The sequence below is a fragment of the Nyctereutes procyonoides genome, unplaced genomic scaffold, assembly GCF_905146905.1.
Source record: "Nyctereutes procyonoides isolate TBG_1078 unplaced genomic scaffold, NYPRO_anot_genome, whole genome shotgun sequence".
Lineage (NCBI taxonomy): Eukaryota > Metazoa > Chordata > Mammalia > Carnivora > Canidae > Nyctereutes > Nyctereutes procyonoides.
The window spans coordinates 8,041,673-8,058,014 of record NW_026575037.1 but is presented as its reverse complement, the minus strand read 5'-3'; the positions used below and the strand labels follow the sequence as shown (position 1 = coordinate 8,058,014).

At 35.9% G+C, this 16,342-nt stretch overlaps 1 protein-coding gene across 4 annotated transcripts in view; it reads left to right on the top strand.

Moving 5' to 3' along the window:
- HMCN1 (hemicentin 1) overlaps positions 1–16,342 on the top strand; it is a 454,683-nt gene that overhangs the window by 311,447 nt on the left and 126,894 nt on the right. For all 4 annotated transcript variants that reach the window (XM_055319154.1, XM_055319153.1, XM_055319155.1 and 1 more), the window contains exons 42-47: positions 2,372–2,468; positions 6,366–6,488; positions 7,239–7,400; positions 9,015–9,296; positions 12,187–12,354; positions 16,108–16,221. In XM_055319154.1, coding sequence (XP_055175129.1) covers positions 2,372–2,468; positions 6,366–6,488; positions 7,239–7,400; positions 9,015–9,296; positions 12,187–12,354; positions 16,108–16,221 — 946 coding nt within the window. The remainder of the gene's footprint in view (positions 1–2,371; positions 2,469–6,365; positions 6,489–7,238; positions 7,401–9,014; positions 9,297–12,186; positions 12,355–16,107; positions 16,222–16,342) is intronic.

Sequence of the window (16,342 nt, the reverse complement as noted above, 5' to 3'; positions counted from 1 at the left end):
TCTACTGCTCAAAGCTATCTACGCATTTAATACAATCTCTATCAAAATACCACCAGCATTTTTTCACAGAGCTAGAACAAACAATCCTAAAATTTGTATGGAACCATCAAAGACCCCAAATAGCTAAAGCAGTCCTATAAAAGAAAAGCAAACCTGGAAGCATCACATTTCTGTACTTCAAGCTATATTATAAAGCTATAGTCATCAAGACAGTATGGTACTGGCACAAAACCAGACAATGGAACAGAACAGAAATGGATTCACAGCTATATGATTAATTAGTCTTCAACAAAGCAGGAAAGAATATCCAATGGAAAAAAGAAAGACAGTCTCAACAAATGATGTTGGGAAAACTGGACAGCAACATGCAGACCACTTTCTTATACCATACACAAAAATAAATTTAAAATCCATGGAAGACCTAATTGTGAGACAGAAAACCATCAAAATCCTCTAGGATTTAACCTTGGCCTTAGTAACTTTTTTTAAAGATTTTATTTATTCATGAGAGGCAGAGAGAGAAAGAGAGAGAGAGGCAGAGACACAGGCAGAGAGAGAAGCAGATTCCATGTAGGGAGCTTGATGTGGAATTCAATCCCAGGACTCGAGGATCACACCTTGGGCCGAAGGCAGATGCTCAACCACTGAGGTACCCAGGCATCCCTGTAACTTTTTTTTTAAGATTTATATTTATTTGAGATGGGGAGGAGAGGCAGAGGGAGAGGTAGAGAATCCCAAGCAGACTCCCCACTGAGCACAGAGCTCAATGTGGGGCTCAATCCCACGACCTTGAAATCATGACATGAGTCAAAACTAAGAGTCAGACACTCAGCCAACTGAGCCACCCAGGTGCCCCCATAGCAACTTCTTATTAGACAAGTCACTGGAGGCAAGGGAAGCAAAAGCAAAAATGAACTAGTGGGACTTCGTCAGAATAAAAAGCTTCTGCACAGCAAAGGAAACCATCAACAAAACTAAGAGATAGACTACAGAATGGGAGAAGATATTTGCAAATGACATATCTGATGAAGGATTAGTATCCAAAATATATAAAGAACTGATATAACTTAACACCCAAAAAACAAATAATCCAGTTAAATGAGCAGAAGACATGAATAGACATTTTTCCAAAGAAGGCATCTAGATGACTTACAGACAGATGCAAAGATGCTCAACATCACTTATCATCAGGGAAAGATAAATCAAAACCATGTTGAGATACCATTTTACACTTGTCAGAACAGCTAAAATCAACAACACAAGAAACAAACGATATCAGTGAAGATGTGGAGAAAGGGGAACCCTCTCACACTGTTGGTAGGAAGGCAAACTGGTACAGCCGCTTTGGAAAACCATATGGAGGTTCCTCAAAAAGTTAAAAATAGAACTACCTTAATATCCAACAATTGCACTACTAAGTATTTACCCACAGGATACAAAAATATGGATTTGAAGGGTTGCATGCACCCTGCTGTTTGTAGCAGCATTATCAACAATAGCCAAACTGGAGAAAGCCTAGATGTCCATCAACTGAAGATATGGTATATATACACAATGGAATATTACTCAGCCATCAAAAAGAATGAAATCTTGCCATTTGCAGTGATGTGGGTAGAGCTAGGATGTATTATGCCAAGCAAAATAAGTCAGAGAAATAAAATATCATATGATTTCATTCATATGTGGAATTTAAGACACAAAACAGATGAACATATGGAAGAGGGAAAAGAGAGAGAGGGAGAGAAACAGAGACTCTGAAAGAGAATAAACTGAGGGTCGATGGAGGGAGGTGGCTGTGGTATGGGTGATGAATGTTAAGGAGGGCACTTGTAATGATGAGCATTGGGTGTTGTATGTAGGTGATGAATCACTGAATTCTATTCCTAAAACCAATATTGCACTGCAACTGGAATTAAAATAAAAATTTGAAAAAAAGGAGCAGTTTGCCAAACCCAGTATAGGAAGAAAACATGTAATAAACCAGTAATACAGGTGTTATTTTACTAAACAATATTCTAGACATATAAACATTATCTATTTTAAAGCCCTAAGTAATTTATTCAGAAATTGTGATTTTTTGTTGCTATTTTATCTGGATTTTATTTAATTATATTTTAAATGCCTTTCTAGACCTTCAGTCACTAATAATAATTAAAATAAAGTATGATATAGATGAAAATTGTTGAATGTTGATTTAAGTGTTGAATGTGGGTGATGTGCATATAGCCATACATTTTTACTATTCTCTCTCCTTTCTATATGTTTGAAAATCTTTAGAATACTCATGAAAAATAAGAAGTCACTAATAACAATAGAAAAACTCCAGTTATGAAATAGAAACTGAGGTTTCAAAGCATGGTTTTGTTTTTAGATTGAAGATGCTCAAGTTCAAGACACTGGTCGCTACACCTGTGAGGCAACAAATGTTGCTGGAAAAACTGAGAAAAACTATAATGTCAACATTTGGGGTAAGTGTGATTATATGTAATTAATTTAAGATCACTTATAGATAGACTTCCATATCCTAAGTGTGTGTAATTTTGATGTGGAATGGTTTTCCTCTCCTGCCTGAGCTTATTCCCTTTAGCTCTTACAACCAGTATCTTCTAATGATTGATCTTTCTCCATGAACTGATGATCAATTGAAATAAGTCAAAAGGACAAGTCATGCATGTGGATTCTGTGTGTGAGAGAGAACACCCACACTTGATAGGAGGTGGGATTACTCTACTGACCAGTTAGAAAAGTTATCCTTGCTTGAAATTCTACCGTATGTTACCAATTAAGATAATTTTTAGGAATTATCACTTTTCAGCTACAACTGTATGCTAATTGTTAAAAAGTACCCCCATTTCCAGCATATTCACCTTTATGTTATTTACTTCTTTAAGTTCATTTATAACATGTCATGCTCTCCTAATTTTGATATTTGTTTAAACTTTTTAGCTACTGAGATAATGAGCTGAGATTTATCTTGGATTTGTAAAAATTTATTCAAAACCACATTTTTAAAATAAAAATAGGTAGAGGAAATAATTTGATTCCAGTGTAGAGAAAATATGTTTTAAAACTTTAAAAGCATGTATTTATGTAGAAAATGATTTGTTAATGATAAATCACCCTTTTAAAAAATTTTAAGGAAGATTAGGAGAGGTGCTATTCACTCTTTTATAAAAGATTAATTTACCTTTAAATAGTATAATTTACTAGGTGGTAATTTATCTACTACATATTAGTTATGTGTCATTAACATATGTCCCTGCCTCCTTCCATCCTTTTTCTTCCTCCATTACTCCTTCCTTTTCTTTCTCACCTCTTTCCAATAGGAAGAATATTTGTATAACTTCCAATATAGACAAGATGCTGAACTAGGTGTTGTCAAGTAAAGGTTGAAAAGAAGAAAAATTAGGAGAGATGATCAGTTAGAAAGTGAGGTGATAAATTCATTATTGTGATGCTATCTTGAAGATAGCTGTAGAGTGTCCATGTGAAGCTGTCCTCAATGCAGAAAAAAATAGAAGCTTATAATTTGAAGAGAGAGAGAGAGAGACAGAAAATATTTTAAATATAAACTTGGAGACATGATTATATATGTGGCAGTTGAGGTCCCTTAGAGAATAAGAGTGTGTACAGAAGAGTATTGTAGAATGACTCTCACATGTACCATATAAGAAAAGAGACAGAAAAAAAGACACAAATGAGAAACTGAGAAGAAGCAGTGAAAGAGGTGAGGGAAAACGTGTGTCTTGAAAACTAAGGACAGTAGTGTTTCCAAAAGAAAAAACATAGACAACAAATAAATTGGACATAGATGGGTGGGTAGGTGAATAAATGAATAATGTCATATATTGCAGAGAAATGAAATTAGACATAAACTGCAAAGTGTAGTTTACAAATAAGATGAATGCCTCTTAAAAGCAATTAAATAATGGAAAGTAGTTTATGGTAGATATAATAATAAATGATAGGGGGAGAAAGTTGATACATCAAGGATAGAGTCACTCAAAAAAATATTAATGATGTGTCTCTCTGTTCTAGTCACTATGCTTCATGCAGGCATAGAGAGGTTGATGAGAAAGACAAAGACACTGGTCTCACAGAACATGTAGTCTGCTGCTGCAGAAATATCTTTACTTTAAATAGCCAATTAAAATTAAATCTCCTAAGAGATTTTATGGGAGTATTTGTGAGAAGACATATCAGGATTTATGACATCTAACTGAGATTCTAAGGATGTGCAGGCATTAGCTCTCAAAAGGGGATAGAACCAAGACCTGGAGAATACTGTCTGCATTCATTGAACTAGGCATCATTCACTATGGAGCCTGGTGTGGTGAAGTGGAGAATAAGAAGATATTAGGTAGGAAAGGTTAAAAGGGGCAGATTGAAAAGGACCCCTAAAACAAATTTTAAAGATGGATTTGATTCTTGAGGCAATTGAGTACTGTTAACATGATTTTGAGAAGGACTAAGGTGTCAGATCCATATTTGGGGAATAAAACAGATCAACTCTAGTAGTATTTAAGAAATTGAATTAACAGGATTAATTGATTACATGGAGAGGTGTGAACACAAGAAGAGTAAAGGATGGATGTCAGTACGAGTTGGCCAACTAGGCCGTGTGGATAGCAGTGTCCTTCCCTCAGAGAAGGAACAAAGGTAACTGAGTTCAGTTGTGGGCAAGTCAAGTTTGAAAGGCATCCACGTTGAGATAGTTAATGGTCAGGTATAAAAATCTGGACCTCAGATGGGGTCTGCTTTACAAATACAGATTTGCAAGTATTTGTGTCGATGGAAGCCATGGGAGTAGAGGAGGGTGGAATTGAGGTTGGACATGATGAACTTATAGTGATGGCAATCTATGTAATTGTCATTTTCTTCTGCTGAGTTTTCCATCTGTCATTTTCTTCTGCCAAGTTTTCCGAGTTTTCTGAATAAACTGTAGTATTCATCCAGAAGAAGGGTGTTGTAAAATAGGAAGTAGTTAGTATTATTGGCAAAGGTAGTTAGGATTATTGGCAAAGGAGTAGTTGAAATTATTGATCATGAAATCTAAGCTGGAGAGCCAGTAAACAAGATTTAGGCAGCTGGATTGGGAGGTTTTTGAGAGGTGAAAAGACTTGAGATTCAATTAGGTTGATGAAATGAGAATTGGGAATAATTGAGTAAAAGAGCTATAAGGACAGAGCAGTAGAGCACATTCTAGATGATGAACATGGTGGAGAAAGGATGAGGAGATCAAGGACGGGTGTAAGCCATGATGGTTAGATTGGATAGACATGTAGATGTTGAGTTCATACAGAAGAATGCCAGGTCTCCATGTGAAGGGGAAGGATAAAAACAAGTACCAGGCTGTTCAGTTAATACAAAAAGAATGGTGAGTTCATAGATGATGGTGAGGGAGAAAGACAAGTAAATTGGTGGCATGAGCCTCAAAGGAATAGGTTTTCACATGGGGCCAGTTGAAGTTGAATAATGCCTGGAAGGCATTGAGGGTGAGTTGAATTCTCCCCCCACTCATCAACTCCCAGGAGCTTGGGAGAACAAGCTCCCACACCATACTGCAGCCAGAGAAGCAAAATGAAGGGAGAGTTCAGCCAGCAAAGGCAGACTCAGACTCCTTGAGAGAAGTGTGGTGGTAGTCAGGGTTCACTTAAAGCTCCCAAAGGGAAGCTGAAGGACAGTGAGGAGGAAGGTTGTGCATTCTAGAAGATGTAACATATCCATTTCTTAGATCAAACCCCTGTGTCTGTCCCGTAAAATAATGTTGTAAACCTGGTGTTTTCCAGTTCTGTTCAGTATCTGAGACATCAAAACTGGCTGAGCACGACTGACGGTTAAGTGTAAATTTGGTAGATGCTTTAGCTTTTTGATGCAAGAAGTCTAATTATCTACAATGCATTAGCTTCTTTGTATGCCACTCTGAATATATGTATTAATTAAGCTTCTATCTATGAGAACAAGAAGTCTGCTAATAGGTATTTATTCTACATCTTACAGTTGACTTATAATATGGTATTGATATGTCAGCCTCAAGTGCTAATTATTTCCTTGTGTCATTTGATTGGAAACCTTTTTTTGGGGATCCCTGGGTGGCGCAGCGGTTTGGCGCCTGCCTTTGGCCCAGGGCGCGATCCTGGAGACCCGGGATCGAGTCCCACATCAGGCTCCCAGTGCATGGAGCCTGCTTCTCCCTCTGCCTATGTCTCTGCCTCTCTCTCTCTCTGTGTGTGTGACTATCATAAATAAATAAAAAATTAAAAATTAAAAAAAAGAAACCTTTTTTTTAAATGTAAAGTATTAGGAAATTTTATGTTAAGTCAATGTAAAAATAGTATTTTTTCTTTTTTTTTTTCATCTTTCAGTACCACCAAGTATTTATGGTTCTGATGAACCTGCTCAACTTACAGTCATTGAAGGGAATCTCATTAGTTTATTGTGTGAATCAAGTGGTATTCCACCCCCAAATCTCATTTGGAAGAAGAGAGGTCAGTATTCATCATCAGCATTTATAAAATTAAATATAAATGTTACATGAATTTATATTTTGTTTGACAAACAGATCAGTTTATAGACAAACTTCCCTGGGGTTTGCATACTAAAATACTAGATAGCATGATTGCTTTATATTAAATGTGTAGCATGTGATAACACTTTATCGAGCTGAAAATACTCAGTTTTGAAACTGTTCTCCATAAAAAAATTAATTATCTGTATTAGTTGATTGCTTTATAATCTAATGCATTACAGGGTGGCTATAATGATCAAGAGTCCACCATTCAAAGAATTCTTTTTTCTTCTTTAGAGTAAACTTTAAAAAATACTTTCTATGACATTTTTGCTATATTTGTGACAGCTATGCAATGTATGTGAAGATGGAATTCTGTAGTTGAACAAATTTTCTGTTTATTCATCAACAAATATTTATTTGTATCCTTAAGTATCAGATCATCTGTATTTTTAAAATCATTTTGTCTTACTGTTTTATGATTTTATGTTATTTTTCTAAGTATGCTTTCAAATGCAATGCTGATTGAAAGAAAAATTTGGAGAAGATAATCTTGATAATGTCTCCTCTTCCTCCTGCTCCTCCGCTTCTTTTTGCATAGGATTATTTTACAGTATCATCTTCCTTTTAGGTACTCGAGCTAAGATGTAAATAAACTTATTTATCAGAGTATGTACACAAAATGCTACATATTTTTGCTTCGTATTCTGCTATTTTGTCTTCTTTGCAGGCTCGCCTGTGCTGCCTGATTCTGCAGGGCGAGTCAGAACTTTCTCTGGAGGCAGACAGTTACAGATCTCAGTTGCTGAAAAATCTGATGCAGGGCTCTATACATGTGTGGCATCGAATGTTGCTGGAACTGCAAAGAAAGACTACAGTCTGCAAGTTTACAGTAAGTTATTGATGAGCCAGACTTTCTTTTAATCTTTCTGCCTTTTCTTTTTGCTTTTTCTTTATATCTTTAAGATACATTCAAGGCAATATGGTTATAATATACCTATCATAAGACTCACATGTTTGAATTGTGCTCACATAAACAAAGAGCAATTGTTTATTTCTGTCATTCACTTAGCAATACAGCTGTGCACTCTGCATCAGCATGCTGATAGAACACACATCAGTGTGGTTGCAATGTATTGGGGGCAGGATAGTGGATGTGTGGAATGGGGAGAGATGGCATTGTATCATAGGGTATATTTGTAAAATGCGAAAATACCTCATTTTATTTATTTTTTTAAAATTTTTATTTATTTATGATAGTCACAGAGAGAGAGAGAGAGGCGCAGAGACATAGAGACATAGGCAGAGGGAGAAGCAGGCTCCATGCACCGGGAGCCCGATGTGGGATTCGATCCTGGGTCTCCAGGATCGCGCCCTGAGCCAAAGGCAGGCGCCAAACCGCTGCGCCACCCAGGGATCCCAAATACCTCATTTTAAAGAACATTTTATTTGTATAAGATTTTAAAGTGTTTTGAATATTTGCATTATCTCATTTAACCTTTACATGAGCTATGATATGAAACAATATTATTGCCTATATTTTGCATATGTAGTAATCTAAGCCCAAGAGAGGTTTCCATGAACGACCAAGGTCACATGGCTTGATAATAGTAGGACTGGCACTAGAACACAAGATTACTAATGCTGGCCCATTTTATTCCCCCACACACCTATGTATTAGAATTGGCCTTTTTTTCTTAGAATAAGTATCAGTTAGGTAAATTCAGCTGCAAAACTACAGAATAACTGGTGATTAGTGACTTAACCAATTAGAGACTTATTTTCTCTTAGAATGAGAAAGCCTGAGGTTGGCAGTTCCTGGAGTTAGGCAGTACCTTACTTATACCAAGACAGGAGAACTAGGATTCTCCTGTTCTTAACTTGGTGGTCTCAAGATCATTGCTGCAACCGTATCAAGTTCACAGTGAAGGCAAAAATAAGGGTAAGGCGTGGTATGTTTTCTTTTCATCAAAACAGCAAAAAAATTCCAAGCCCATTTCCTTTAGCCCTCATGCCTACCAAGCAGATCTTTATTTAGATTTCATAGGCCTGAATTGATTCATGTGGCCACCTCAGGTTTCAGAGAAATAGTCTCAGCTTTTCCAACTCCTATAGTGGATGGTAGAAGGAAGAAAGGAATTGATTATGAGCAAGGCTACCATACCTATTTTGTTAGTACTAGGAAGGCTTCTATAAATTAGAGCTATGAGTGATAAGTTCAAGTGTTGTATAACTTGTTAAAAATCAGGGAAAGTAACAAACAGAATTCTTTTCTTACAGTGTTGATACCTTTATTCTAAGCACAGACACATTTTTGAAACATTGGAAAGGAAGTCCACCTCTCAATATAGCAATGCCATGTCTGTTAGCCCTGGGTCCTTTCTTCAGTAGTTAATATTTCAACATCAAAAATGAATTTGATGGCTGATAAAAATTCCTATGCAAGATTTGAAACCTTACTATTTCACTATTTTCTCTTTTTCTTCTTTTTCTTCTTTTTTTTCAGTTCGGCCAACTATATCCAATAGTGGCAACCACCCTACTGAAATTATTGTTACTCGAGGGAAGAGTATTTCCTTGGAGTGTGAGGTGCAGGGCATTCCTCAACCTAAAGTGACCTGGATGAAAGATGGCCGTCCTTTGACCAAGGGAAGGGGAATGGAAATATTGGATGAGGGTCGCATCCTTCAGCTGAAGAACATTCATATATCTGACACAGGCCGTTATGTGTGTGTTGCTGTGAATGTAGCAGGAATGACTGACAGAAAATATGACTTAAGTGTACATAGTAAGTATACAGAAGCTCAATAAGTCTATCCACTGGCCGTTGTAATCTGTAGCATCCCAGATGGGAAATGCAAGCCTTCAATGTTGGGTTTTTTATTTACAGTCTATGATTTTCTTCATATATACCTTTTCTCTGCACCAGTCTCATCAATTATCCTTCTTTGCCTGACCTCCCATTTCTTACTTTGCTGAAACAGGCATATAATTGGATTTTCTCTTAGAAAAGTGCATAGTAAAGTATATTTAATTGTCTAATTATCTTCTTCAAGTGCTTTTGAACCAATACTATCCCAAGTACTATTCCTTGATTCTTTGTTTTCCAAATTTGCTGTCTTAGTTAGTATATGTCTAGGTTCCTTAGAGTTTACTGACTCAACATCAGTTGCTCATGAGTTGTACTGAAGTCAGCTTTAATATTCTAATTAATGAGCCATAAATGTCAATAGAAATAGACCAAACATATATATACTTGGGGACAGCCATTTGTATGCCTGTAATTTAAATTGCAATTTTAGTTTAAAAAAATCAGTTTATTTAAACCAAAAACAAAAATAGCTTACCCACCCCCACTGTTCTCTATGAACTTGGCTATATTTATTTGTTTGTTTTTAGATTCCACATCTAAGAGAAATCATACAGTATTTATCTTTTTGTCTCACTTATTTCACTCAGCATAATACCCTTGAGGTACTTCCATGTTGTTTTAAATGGCAAAATTTTGTTTACAACTGAACAATAATCCATTGCACATATATATCCTTTAATTTCTTTATTCATCCATTGATGGACATGGGTTGTTTCCATTGCTTGGCTATTGTAAATAATGCTGTGATGAACATGGGGGTGCACATATCTTTTTAACTTAGTGTTTTCATTTTCTTCATATAAATACCTAGAAGTAAAATTACTGAATCATATGGTGGTTCTATTTTTAATTTTTTGAGGAAACTCAAAAAACCTGTTTACCAGCAGTGGCTGCATCAATTTACAGTTCCACCAGCAGGGCCCAAGGATTCTCTTTTCTCTTTTCTCTTTGCTTGTTAACTTTCATCTTCTTGATAAAAGCCATTTTAAAAGATGTGAGGTGATAGCACATTGTGCTTTTGATTTGCATTCACTGTTGATTAATAATGTTGAGTACCTTTTCATATACCTTTTAGCCATCTATAAGTCTTTTTTGGAAAAATGGCTATTCATAGCCTTTGCCTATTTTTAATTGATTGTTTTGGACTAATGAATTGTATGGGTTCTTTATATATTTTTGATATTAGCCCCCTATCAGGTATATGAATTTACAAGTATTTTCTCCCATTCAGTAGGTTACCTTCTCATTTTGTTGTTTCCTTTGTTGTGCAGAAGCCTTTTACTTTGATATAGTCCCAGTAGTTTATTTTTGCTTTTGTTGCTTTTTGCCTTTGGTGTCACATTTGAAAAATCTTCTCCAAGACCAGTGTCAAGGGGCTTATGTTTTCTTCTAGGAGCTTTATGCTTTTAGATCTTATTTTCAAGTCTTTAATCCATTTGAGTTCATTTTTATGAATGGTGTAAGATAGTGGTCCAATTTCATTCTTTTGCATTTTGCTATGCAATTTTCCCAGCACCATTCATTGAAGAGACTGTCTTTTCCCCATCAGATATTCCTGGCTCTTTTGTTGTAAATTAATTGACTGTGTTTGAGTGGGTTTATTTCCAGGTTCTCTATTCTCTGTACCATTGATTTACGTGTTTGTTTTTATGCCAATACCACACTGATTTAATTACTATAGCTTTGTAGAATAGTTTAAATTTAGAGAGCATAATGCTTCCGGCTTTCTTTCTCAAGATTGCTTTAGCTATTTGGGGTCTTCTAAGGCGCCATATAAATTTTAGTATTATTTATTCTATTTCTGTGGAAAATGCCATTGGAGTTTTGATAGGGATTGCATTACAAAATAGGTTACTTTGGGTAGTATGGACATTTTGATAATATTAATTCCTCAATACTTTTATGTGCCTTCTTCGATTTCTTTCATTATTGTCTCATAGTCTTTAACATACAGGTCTTTCACTTCTGTGGTTAATTTATTCCTATGTATTTTATTCTTTTTTGATACAATTGTAAATGAGATTGTTTTCTTAATTGCACTTTCTGGGACTTCATTATTAATTTATAGAAATGCAGTAGATTTTGTGTATTGATTTTATATCCTGCTACTTTAATGAATTCATTTATTCTGACAGTTTTTGGGTAGAATCTTTAGGTATTACATTTTTTTTAAACTCATGGGGGCTTGAACTCACAACCCTGAGCTGAGATCAAAAGTCAGATACTTAACCAACTGAGCCACCCAGCCACCCCTGCGATTTATAAATCTACAGAAACAATGGTAATTTTAATAGGCACAATTTTATAACTTGAATCCAATTAGGACATGCACAAATTCCAGTACTAATATTTTTAATTTGTAGCAAACGTGTGAGCCAAAGCAAACATAATCAGAATATAAAAGAGAAGAAGTTTCAATATTAAGTCTCTCTTTTGTTAGGCTACTTTTAATTTTTAGGATTCGGATTGTTTTTTTAGAAAACTCTGCCTATAAGAAGGTCATGAATTCATATTAGAGATTTACCAGACAAGATGAGTGAGTCATAGAAAATCATTCACTACCAATAAAATAACAGTATGAAAGTCATTTACTGCTATGAGTGGGGAAGAAGGGACATTTTTACTTCCAGGAATGTCAGACTAAAAATACTGCTACTTCTAATAAGCTAATTGTTGTGATTGCTTATTTTGCTTACTGTTGACCAAGAAATAGAGGTCTTATTATTAACCATAGGCTGTTAAGGATTTGGTGTTTGATATATGTTAGTTAACTTCTTTTCCTTTTCTTGTCTGTTTTATCATATAGCCCCTCCAAGCATCATAGGAAACCATGGGATACCTGAAAATATCAGTGTTGTGGAAAAGAACTCTGTGTCTCTGACTTGTGAAGCTTCAGGAATTCCCCTGCCTTCGATTACGTGGCTTAAAGATGGGTGGCCTGTCAGCCTTAGCAGTTCTGTGAGAATTCTCTCAGGTACTAGAAATTTTCATACCCTGATAATCTGGTTAGCTTCATATGGCCACAGTTTCCCCTTAACTTCTCTGTATTTTATTTTTTCTTTTTGATCTAGTTGCTTACTATAATGCTGATCATATTAAGGAAAAAATACTTAGAAGGACTTCAGAAGCTACATGAAAGGGGGAGTCTCCAAATACCTCTAGATTCTCTTTAAAAAAGAAATCTCAGCACTTGCTTATTACTTAAATCATAGGTATGTCAGAGCATTCATGCTAAAATGAATAACAACCCATTTGAAAAGTGAGGAATGAAAAGAAGTACAGAAATTGAAGCCAAAGCCTAGAATGAATCACGTTATATAACAAATCTCCATTTAACTAAGTATTTCAGGATGGGTTAGTTTCCAGTGAGCTAGGACTTTATGCTTATTGTAAAAAGATAGTCAGCCTATTCCCCATCGAATTATTTAGGAAAATTTATTAGCTTGTCCTTTATGGACCAGTGTAAGCGGGAAGACAGGGATCTTGAGGCCATGCCACAGGAGTCTGCACTTCACTTCCTTCATAATAATAATTAGGAAACAATCTTGCCAAGCTGTAGTTAATAAAAGGCTTGGACACGTAGAAGAATACCTAATGTGCTGAGTGAAGGCATCTGAATTCAAACACACCTCACTCTGGAAATTTTGAATTAAACCTAACAAAATGAAAGTTAAATAAACTCCTACACTTACATTAAAAAAAAAAAAAAAAAAAAACAATGATGAGGGCTGCCTGGGTGGCTCAGTCAGTTAAGCCTCCAACTCTTGATTTCTGCTCAGGTCATGATCTTACAGTTGTGGGATTGAGTTTTTGCATCGGGCTCACGCTTAGCCAGGGGTCTGCTTCTCTCCCACTCTTTCCCTCTGCCCCTCCCCCTGCTCACTCTCTCTCTCTAAAATAAGTAAATAAGTCTTTAAAAAAGATGAAAATTAGGGTGACATGTGGCTTCAGAATTCTTATAAGAAGATCTCTGAATTGTGTTTGTTGTTCAGTATGCATTAAAAGTGTGATGTGGTTATCAAGAAAATCAATGCAGTATTTCACCACATTAATAAAATATATTTTCATGAATAAAAAAAGGAAGAGACCAATTGTATTCCGACTTAACTTACTCATTAGGAAGACTAGAAGAAGGATTTATTGACAATATTTTCAAAGAAGGGTAACTATGATGGTGAATTATTGCAAAATAATTTACATTTCCAATTGTATTAACCTGGAAAAATAAACTGTATGTAACCTTATACTTATGTAGTGAAAATTAAATTTAAATACTTGAAGAACCATGGCACAAAAAAGGATTATACTGATTCTCCCTAGTTCCAGAGGTTAAAAGGAATGCCAGTGTATGGAAGATTCTAGGCACAGAATCTCAACTGCTGAAAAATTAGGGCTCTTTTTAAATAAAAAAGCTACATCGGGGCTCCTGGAAATGAAAAAGGCAAGATAGTAGTGATGTACTGTTATCACAAAGAGTGATCTACTCTAGCTTATTATAGATTTACGGGAGTGTTGTTTTGGTTTTGTTTAGCTTTGTTTTGCTTGACTAGCAGCTGGAGATCCCTGAGTGAACACATTAAAAGTATTTGACCTTGTGGTGCTGCCAAAGGAGTCATTCAGTTTTACAGCTGAACATGTGTATTGTGCAATAGATGAATGAGAATCAGATGAATGGCACATGATTTGCTTGGTCCTTGGTCTGTTGCACACTTCTGTTTGATTAAGATTAGTTCTCCTGAGACTTTGAGTACAGATTTTCTGAAAGCAGTACTTTTGTGAAAGCCCTGTCATTGTTATGAAGTTATCTGCCAAGAAAAGATAGCTGCTAAAGGAATTTAACAGGTACAAGAAACATTTCCGTTTAAGTATAACTTACTGTCAGATCTTTTTGTTGTTTTTGACCCGATTAAATGAGAGAGCCAGGAAACAAGAGAAAGATCATGAGACAGGAGGCTGAGGTTTGCAGAGCTAGCAGTAACTCCTAACCATTGTACTGATTGAATCTCTCTCAACTGGAATCATATTATGGTCTCACTAACCTGAAGTAGCAGTGAGTGCTTGGATCCTTGCCTAATTAACACAAGTTTTTTGACATGTTTAGGTAATTTCTGTATTTAACTTGCCTTATTTAAATTCAATTGGGGGAAAAATATTGAATTCTGGTAATCAGCTTTGTTTAGTAAATAAGTTACTACTAAGGTCACCTTTCAACCGGTTGAAAATGGGGAGGGTGTTTCTAGGAAAAGCTCAGTGACAGCTTGCTGTATTTATAAAAACAGAAAACAGATGGACCCTCCCGAGGAGTCCAGAGCCAGGTGAATATTTACATGAAAATTTTCATGTTTAACCATTTCAATTGTTTTAGTTCCAATTCAGGAAACCAAGCAAAAGTATACCAGGTTAGAAAAGTATTATGAAATCTAAGACATGATTTACATTTTTTTTTTCTGAGAATTTACTTCTCTCTCTCTCTCTTTTTTAGAATTTACTTCTCAAATGGTTTCAAGGACCTCTTCTCTCAATGTCTGTTCTCTCTTGGCAGACTTTGTTTCAGTCCCATTTGCTGGCTTCTCTTCCTTTGTCCTTCATTGGAGTTTCTTTCCAAATCATACCCTTCAGCATATCAGAGTTTCTCTCTCAGTCTACAAGAATTTCTTGGATGAAGAATCTCTCTTCATTACATGGAAGTTCAAAATCTAAAAAGTAAAAAAGCACAGTTGCACGAGCAAGTCAAGGGACCCCTCATAGACTTTGATTGAAATAGTTATAGGATTCTATGAAAGTCCATTGAAAACCAGTAGTTGGTCTTCATGGTTTCTTCCATTCTTTCTAAAGTGATGTCATCACAATCTAGGCTATTGGTGTAGTCCTCTTTCTCACATTCCCATTTCACATGCCCAGTGGCTAACTGGGTATCTTTTCCTAAACATCCTATCACAGTCATCCTTCTAAAGCACAAATCACATCATGACCTTTTTTTAGTTTACACACTTCCATAGCATTTAATGAACACAATAAAGTCCAGATTCCTTGGCATGGCATTGAAGGGCCCACAGAATGTGGTCATACTCCAGCCATACTCCAGCTGGTCTTACCTCTCTCATTTGCTCCACCTGCTCTATGTGAAGTACCACATCACCTATCTACTTTCTACTCTAGATCTTCATTCATACCTGCCTATAATGGTATCTCTCAACTCCTCTGTCCATTAAAATAAACTTGCCTTTTGGGTGCCTGGGTAGCACAATTGCTTCAGCATCAGACTCTTGGTTTTGGCCCAGGTGGTAATCTCAGGGTCATGAGATCGAAACTCATGTCAGGCCCCACACTGAGCACAGAGTCTGCTTGAGATTCTCTCTCCCTCTCTCTGCCCCTTCTGCTCATTGCTCTCTCTCAAATAAATAAATAAATCTTTAAAAAAAAAAATATATATATATATATATATACTTGCCTCTTAAGATTATGTTCAAACATCATGTCCCAGAAACTCCATTTCTTGCCTGTTGTCACCTAGCATTGTACTTATTTTTTTAACCACTGAAACAAAAAACTATTTTCTGCTTCATAAACAGGGTTAAAGTATATGATGTTTTAAAAGCTTGATATTAATGAATGTTAAAGGCCTTTGAAGCATATTGACTGAATTTTACCTAAATTGAGCATTACTTGGCTTACTTGTTAGAGTTACAGATTTCTTTTTGAGTCATCCAATGGTTTGCTTCTCCAGGAGGCAGGACTCTGCGGTTGATGCAGACCAGATTAGAAGATGCTGGCCAGTATACTTGTGTTGTAAGAAATGCAGCTGGTGAAGAAAGAAAAATCTTTGGGCTTTCAGTATTAGGTATTTTTATAATTTTCAATATCTAGAAAAGCAATCTAATTGGCATTCTAGATGTAGTTAAAACTTATCCACAGCTTGATCTCACATTTATGTATTCTTTGACCCCTGGACTGACACTCTT